Source organism: Chelonoidis abingdonii, chromosome 4 (genome assembly GCF_003597395.2).
Source record: "Chelonoidis abingdonii isolate Lonesome George chromosome 4, CheloAbing_2.0, whole genome shotgun sequence".
NCBI classification, from domain to species: domain Eukaryota; kingdom Metazoa; phylum Chordata; order Testudines; family Testudinidae; genus Chelonoidis; species Chelonoidis abingdonii.
Genome location: NC_133772.1, coordinates 1,339,682 through 1,347,693, shown reverse-complemented (window position 1 = coordinate 1,347,693; position 8,012 = coordinate 1,339,682). Strand labels below are relative to the sequence as shown.

At 50.3% G+C, this 8,012-nt stretch overlaps 1 protein-coding gene across 1 annotated transcript; it reads left to right on the top strand.

The window, feature by feature from the left end:
- Nucleotides 1-1,490: 1,490 nt before the first annotated feature.
- On the top strand, nucleotides 1,491-7,351 carry LOC116824092 (caspase-14-like). Its single transcript, XM_032779136.2, has 6 exons — nucleotides 1,491-1,628; nucleotides 1,922-2,147; nucleotides 2,294-2,407; nucleotides 4,457-4,563; nucleotides 6,517-6,636; nucleotides 7,325-7,351. The coding sequence occupies exons 1-6, from the start codon at nucleotides 1,491-1,493 to the stop codon at nucleotides 7,349-7,351; spliced, it is 732 nt and encodes a 243-aa protein (XP_032635027.2).
- The last annotated feature ends 661 nt before the right edge of the window (nucleotides 7,352-8,012 follow it).

The window sequence follows — 8,012 nt, the reverse complement described above, 5'->3', positions numbered from 1 at the left end:
TAGTGTTCCCTACCTTGGCCAGTTAATGCCAGGTAAAAACACTAGGCTAGAAATATTCACACACATCTGACTGAACTCCCCATGCTGACCTCATTCCAGAATAAATGCCTATAAATAAAATACCAATTTTTGTATAATTACTCCACTTAGGAACCTGTAATTATACCAAAACTGAGTAAGCATACCAAAACACAGCCACTTTTATTACTGACTAGAGCGTTTACATGGGAAATGCAGTATAAATTACCCTGGATAGCTATGCCAGTAAACTTCCCCATAATGGCAAGCCCTTAACACACTGCAGTTCTTGTGTCCCACTCTGGTTGTTACACCAGGTATACAGTAGATCTGGCTGGAAAAATGCACACATGCACACACCCCAAAAAATAAAAATTTGGGGGAGGAGTTTGTTTTTTTTTAAGAAAATTTTCATGGAAATTTGCTGAGCGGGTTTATGAAAAAACTAAACATTCTGGACATTGTAAAAACCATGACATGTTTGTATTTTTTTTAATTGGAATGTTTTTGTTTAAAAAAGGAGAAAAAAAGCTTTTGATGAAAAGAATTTTCCTAAAAACCAGAGAGGGAGAGAATTGATTTTCAGTTAAAAATTTTTTAATTTTGTTTTCACTGAAAAGTTAACCACTGGAACACAAGATAGCAGCCACATAAGTTGCCAAACCAATGTGAAAACAGGCCCAATTCAACTTCTGTGTACATTATTTCCTGTATCTTTACCCTAAGATCCTGTATGCTGGCCCCTCTCCTAGGTTACGTCTACACTAGAAAGTGTTTTCCAGTGTAGCCAGACCAGCGACTCCCCCTAGTGGAGATGCCGCTTGTACCAGCAAGACACTCTCTTTCGAAAGTGTAGTTTAATCAGTTCCCCTAGGGAAATACGCTATACCAGCCAAAGGATATATATATTTTTTGCCAGTGTAGGTACATCTACACTACAGATCTCCACTGGCACAGCTACATAGGGCAGGGACCACCCCTATTCATGTCCTGACCTGACATAGCTATGTCCAGGGCCGCTCTAGCAATTTCGCTGCCCCAAGCACGGCGGCACACCGCAGGGGCCGCTCTGCCGCTCGCCAGTCCCGCGGCTCTGGTGGACCTCCTGCAGGCTTCGCTGCGGGGGGTCCGGTGGTCCTGCGGATGCTCCACCAGAGCCGCGGGACCAGTGGACCCTCTGCAGGGACACCTGTGGGAGGTCCACCGGAGCCGCCTGCCGCCCTCCCGGCAACCAGCAGAGTGCCCCCTGCGGCATGCCGTCCCTAGCACGCGCTTGGCACGTTGTGGCCTGGAGCCGGCCCTGGCTATGTCACCTGAGATCTATAGTGTAGCTAACCTCTGTCTGTCTAGCTATCTGTCTATAGCTAGATAAACAGACAGGCATATAGATTGCTATTAGGATCTTGCTACATAACATGCAATGATCTGAAAGCAGAAATTAGCAACAAGGGTCTTTCTTGTAGGCGAACGACATGTCAGGAGCCTGGCTGGCCCTGACTTTCTGCATGCTGAAAGATCGGCCAGGAGCAGAAAAAGACATCGAGGCACTGGAAAAGATGTATAAAGCTCTGCAGTTTGAGAACACACTGATCAAGGATCCTGCAGCGCAAGTAAAGGGAATTCGTCCTCAAAGGAAAAGAGGATTCACTAATGTTGTGATTCCAGCCTTTTGTCTATAATTACTTAAGGTTAATTGGTATAGTCCCTCTGACCCTGGGTGAGACCCAGTCAGCCAATGCTGCTCCCCCACCCAGCCTGGGAAGCCTCCTCCCTCAAAGCCCTTAGACAAGCCTGCCCCCTCTATAAGCTTGCAGGAAGAGTGGGTTGATGTCAGGAGCCAAGACCTTTCATGGTGTTTAGAGAAAGTCAGCCGCTGACTGAAGTCCCTTACATCCCATCAAAGGATTTCCAGGAGGTGCTAGTGACGTTTCGAGATGACCTGGATGCCCGAGAATGTCCAATCAGTTGCTGCTTCATTGTCCTCATGGTCCACGGCAGCACTGGGTTAGTGAAGGGAGCCGAGGGACGGCACATGAAGCTGGAGAAGCTGTTCACAGAGATGACCAATGAGACCTGCCGAGCCCTGCGGGGCAAACCCAAAGTCTTCATCATCCAGGCCTGCCGTGGCAGTGAGCGGTGGACCAACAGACTGGAGAACTTCGGCTAACTCCCCCATCCCCTCTGCCTCATATCCACCCCTGGACCCAGCTGGCAGAAGCCACGCTGAGCCGCCTCTGAATGTTGTGCCATGCAATGACTGTCTGTGAAACTCTAGGGAAGAAAGACCCGGGCGTTCTTGAAACCGATTTGATGGCACCTGCTGTGGATAACAAACCTGACTTGATTTCCACTCATAGTGACAGGCTGTTCATCTACGCAGCAGAAGAAGGTAAGCCAGAAGGAACCACTGAGATCATCTTGTTTGATTTCCTGGCATGGCATAGTTTGCAGGGGCATGGGGGAGGGCGCTGCCCCCCCAAACTGCAAGCCTTGGGCAGGCACAGAATTTGCCCCACACGTGCAGCCCCATTGGTCTGGCTGGACTTGCCCCCCCTCCCCCACCGACTGCAGAAGTCAAACTACAGCTATGCCTGCTGGATCACACAGGCCAGAGAACAGCTCTCCATTTGTTCCTGAATGAACTGGAGCAGAGCTTTCAGAAAAACATCCCGTCTTGATTTAAAAGCTGCCAGCGAAGGAGAATCCACCCCAGCCCTTGGCAAGCTGTTCCAATGGTTAGTTCCCTCATTGTTAGATCCCCACGCAACCTATTGTCTCTCATTGACTATGAAGATGTCAGCTCCCACCTCCTGCTGCCCGTGCCTCCCACCTCCATCGCCTGCTTGTTATATTGCCCAACAAGTAGCTTTGTGCCCCTTATGCTTGGGAGGGACTCCCCACAAACATTAACAAAGGTGACTCATTTTCCACCTTCACATCCCTCCTTCAACACTCTCCTTTGCTGTGGTGCCCACAAGACTCCTGACAATGGTTAGGCTGCTGATGTGTGGAGACCACTGTCTGTGATACTGACCAATACTGTCTCACCGTTTCCTTGTGCTCTGCCTGTCTCCATCCATTGTCTCGTCTCACACTTCGATTGGAAGCACTTTGGGAAAAGGGCCGTCTTTTCGTTCGGTGTTCGTGCAGCACCTTGCACAATGGGGTCCTGGTCCATGCCTGAGCAACTAGGCCCTACAATAATACAGATAATAAATAACGTTGTTACAGTTATATTTATGTAAGGGGACTGTTGGCCCCTTGCTAACACTCCGCAGGGGTGTTTTGGTTGCTAGCTCCCAGTGCCAAAAGGGGAAGGGTCGATAGTAAATCAGGAGCCTGAGACTGACAGTCCCCAGGGGCGATGGAGAGAGGCCAATGCTCAAGGTCAGCCTGATTGACAGGGCAGGCAGGCTAATGAGGGAGTCAGGAGGCCAGGGGGGCCCTGTCCTTCCGGGGGAGCTGGAACTGCCTGGGCCAAGCTGGGGAGCAGGGCCAGGCCAGCCAGAGCCAGAGAGAACCAGAAGAGCAGCCCGGGGAGAAGCTGGGGCTGGAGCTGTCTGGAGCTGGGGGCAGTGAGCAGTTGTGGAGAGCGACGGGGTGCGGGGGCGGACCCTGGGCAGTGGGCCCAGCACAGGCGCCTCAGCCAAGACTCCCTGCAGGCCAGACTTGGGGGGGATTGTAACCCCGACGGAGCAGGGGCGACTCTAGGGGAAGGGTCCTGCCACCTAGAGCCTGAGGGTGTGTGGCCACTGCCAGAGCAAGTGTCCAACCCGCAGCGTCCCTGCAGCACAGCCAGAGCCTGGGCAGGGGCCTGGACTGTGGGAGAAACAAACCGACCTGCCCTGATGTCCTTGAGACGCTGGTTGTGATGCCCCTGGACCACAGAGCGGGTGACGGGTTTTCCTTTCACCTTTCCCAGTTTTTTTTCCAAACAATGGTTGCTGTTTAATACACCGTATTTGCTTTGAGCTGTATGTAATGATCAGCGGGTCAGGGAAGCATCCAGTGCAGAGAGAGCCCCCCGGAGTGGGGACACCCTGGCCCTGCCCTAAGTGACCACGACAAGGCTGGGGGTCGAGCCCCCCAGGAATCCTGGGCCCAGCCTTGTTGGGGTTACGAGGACTCTGCCAGACAGGAGAGTGGAAGGGGAGACCTGGAGGGCAGGGAGGCCTCTGGGTAAAGGGAATGGGAGCGAGGACTCAGATTCTTTCGCCAGCCCATTTCACTGGGGTAGTACAGAGGGCATGGAAGTTCCCCACAATGGCGGGACCATCGCCCGCTTACATTTGTATGGTTTGAGCTGCACCAAATCAATCTTCCATTAATGATCTGCTTCCAACTCACATGCTTATGTCTGATGCAGTGGACAGGTTCAAATGATCTTCTCACCCAAGTGGTTCTGTGCTGTTAATGAAATTCTCTGGTTCCCCCTCAGGTTATGTGACCTATCGAAGCAAAGAGCACGGTTCCTGGTTAATTCAGACTGTAGCAGAGATATTCTCTAAGTTTCCAGGGTTTGAAATACACCAGCTGCTTATTAAGGTAAACGATACAAGTGTGTCTAACGGATTGCCTTCTCGAAGAGCCCCTGTCAAGGGGAACAAATGGGATGTGCATGTCTAAAAGGATGAGTCTTCATCTTTGCATAATAATCAGGCCCTGACTCAATGCTGTACAATCCAGGGCACAGAAGAAAACTTGTGCTCTCCACTTTGATCCTGAGGGCTGCTCTAATTTGCTCCTAAGACCGTAATGGTATCTAAAGAATCAGGAGCGGCTCTGTTTTTTGCCACCCCAAGCATAGCAGTCATGCAGCTTCGGCGGCGTTTCTGCGGGTGATCTGCCGGTCCTGCGCCTTCAGCGTGCCCACTGCCAAATTGCCACCGAAGCTGCGGGACTGGCGGACCTCCTGCAGGTGTGCCGCCAAAGGCTGCCTGACTGCCACTCTCACAGCGACCGGCAGGTCGCCCCCCGTGGCTTGCCATCCCAGGCACACACTTGGAGTGCTGGTGCCTGGAGCTGCCCCTGTAAAGAATACGACCTGATTCTGCCCATAAAACCGGCCCCAATGTGCCCCTGTGTCACAGGCCAGGCCAATGCCCTTGGGTACTCAGACTGCTGGGAGGGAATCCTATGTGCATCAAGCCTCCCAAATCTGAGCAGAATCCAGGTACTGCTCAGGTCTTGCAGGGTCTCTTGTCTAGCACCACCCACCCAAGAACTGAGACCCTGCGGTCCAGCCCCTGGGACTAGTGCTAACCCCTCCAGCTTCCCTGTAGCTCAAACATATCTTCTGCCAGAACTCAAGGACCTTCTTCCCCACTCATGCCTAAAGCAGCTCCATGAATCTCCCCCGGCCACGCCCAGCCTCTGTGGGTTTGAAAGGCTGGCATCAACACCTTGGGTTTTTGTCCTGCATTTGGGATTTTCCCCTCTCCAAACAGCAGCCTCCTCCAGCAAGGTAAGAGAAAACTAGCTCTCCTGAGCCTGCGCTAACTCATCACCCTGAGATGCTTCTATCTGAATAGGTGCCACTAGTCAGATAGAAGCACGCCTAGCGCTTGTCAGTAAAACATTGCAGCATTCGATCATATAGCAGTTTTCACAGGAGCAACTTCAGAGCAGCAGCCAGAACTGCACACCCAGACAACCACAGCCTGAGCTGGGGGTCCTGCGGGAGAAATCAACATGTTTCACCATGAGTCAGGCCCCTCAGCTACAGCATTCGCTCGCAGACATTCATCCGAGAAGATGATATAAAAAGCAGCAGTGTCCAGGGGTGTAGTTTGGGCAGGGGGACATTGCCCCTCAAACAAAGGTAAGGTATGGTAGGGGCACACATGGTCATGTGCCACTGTGTCCTCCCATTTCTGCCCGCGCCAAGCTGCCTGGGCTTGCTCTGCTCAGCCTGCTGGAGGAGAGGGAGGCTCTGTGGTTCCCACGCTGCGCCTCCCCTCAGGAAGTTTCCACCTTACTCAGCCCCTCTTCCCACAACTGGGCCTGGGCAGGGAGCAGAGGGGGCAAAATGCTGCAGCTTCTCTCCTGTCTGGCCACTCCAGCTCACTGCCTCTGCAGCTGGACGCTGTCTCCTGCGTCCTAGTGCCAGTCATCTTCCCCTTCTGTGTGTGCTGGGCACCCTGCACAGCCATCATCCTGTTTCCTGTACAATGATGAGTGCCCGTGGGGGGCGGACGGGCAGGTGAATGGGGTGAGGGGAGTGTACGGGGGAAGAAACAATGGGGAGGGGGATAAGATGGAGAAAAGAAGGGGATAGCAGAAAACTCTGCTGTTTACAGTGATTCCCTGCAAAAGCAGCTCCATCACACGCACAAGACAAAAAAAATAATCACCCCACCCCACCAGCAGTGCAGTGCAGCTTGTCTTTCAAGACCACACACTGCTAAGTAAGAAGAACTTATAAGACTGTGTATAACACAGCCAGCCGGTGGCCTCCTGTCAGAGTAACACTGGTGAATGAGTTCCCCTCTCTTTCAGGTAAATCAAATTCTTTCTGAAAAAAAAATCCCGCCAACCGGAAAGGTGAACTTTAAGACAAATGCTGTTTTCACGTACTCTCTGACAAAGCTGTTGTTCCTGAAGGCAGGCAAGTTGAGTGTAAGTTTCTGATACATCAGACGGAAACCTCCTTCACTTCTCCATTAGTTTAAATCAAAAGGGAAAATGAAATTTCCTCCGAGTGCATTAACCAAAATGCCATTGGGAACCAGCTAAGATGGCCAAAACCCTGACGAGGAAAGAACAGAAATGGAGCTGAACTGGGACAAAATAACTGGACAGAAAGGGGAAAAATGGAACAGACCTAACTACATTTTTTGACCCTGGTTAGATTTCCAATAACCGTTAGCACCATGTTACCAATGTGGTTATTTAAAACATTTCTTAAGTTTGCTTCAGTGAGTAGGCACTGCAGAAGATCCTATTCACAGCTCTGCCAGTGCCCTTCAGTCCCGACCCCCAACTCCCCACTGACATATTGGTGGTTAAACACTGGAATAAATTGCCTAGGGAGGTTGTGGAATCTCCATCTCTGGAGATATTTAAGAGTAGGTTAGATAAATGTCTATCAGGGATAGTCTAGACAGTATTTGGTCCTGCCATGAGGGCAGGGGACTGGACTCGATGACCTCTCGAGGTCCCTTCCAGTCCTAGAGTCTATGAATCTATGTGTAACTACACCAGTTACCAATTGACATATATGCTGCCATTTCAAAGTCCTCTAAGAGAACTGGATGCATAGGCCTGGCTTTCAAAGTCTCAGCCATACTCTTCTGTTTCCGCCTAGGTTGGTGAGCAAGGAACTGGAAGGTGAACCGTCTTCAAAAGGTAGAAGAATAAAAAATGGATTATGAGCTCTTCTTCCCTCTCTTAGGGGATTTAAATATAATTTACAGATCTTCAAACCTCTATTCCAGGGGTAGGCAACAGGTAGACTTGTGAGCCAAATCTGGCTTGTCAGACACTTTCAGACCCCCTCCCTCCCGCCAGCTTTTATCATTATTGGGGTTTTTTTTTATTATTTTCTCTGGAATATGGAACTTGACTATACCTTGACCAAGAAATGTGGACCTTGACAAAAAATAATTGACTACTCCTCTATTCAATCCTGGTCGCCCAATCTGAAAACCTGCTTAGTTTACAGAGGACATGGACAAGAGATGACATGATAGAGGTATATAAAATGGTACCAAGAAGGTATATAAAATGGTACCAATAATCCAATGGGACATTGAATGACATCGAAATTGATCAAAGTAAATATATACTCACACGATAGATAATTAACCTGTGGAACTCACTGCTACATTATGTTGTTTAAAAAGATAGCTGGAGGAATGGGAATAGAGGGTAGATAGATAAGATATTGTGCTAGCCAACTCTCAAATGTATGATAGTCCTTGCCCCCGAAGATCTTACAATCTATGTCCAAGATAGATGCAAGGCACCAGGCAGACAGGGTAAGATTGAGACTA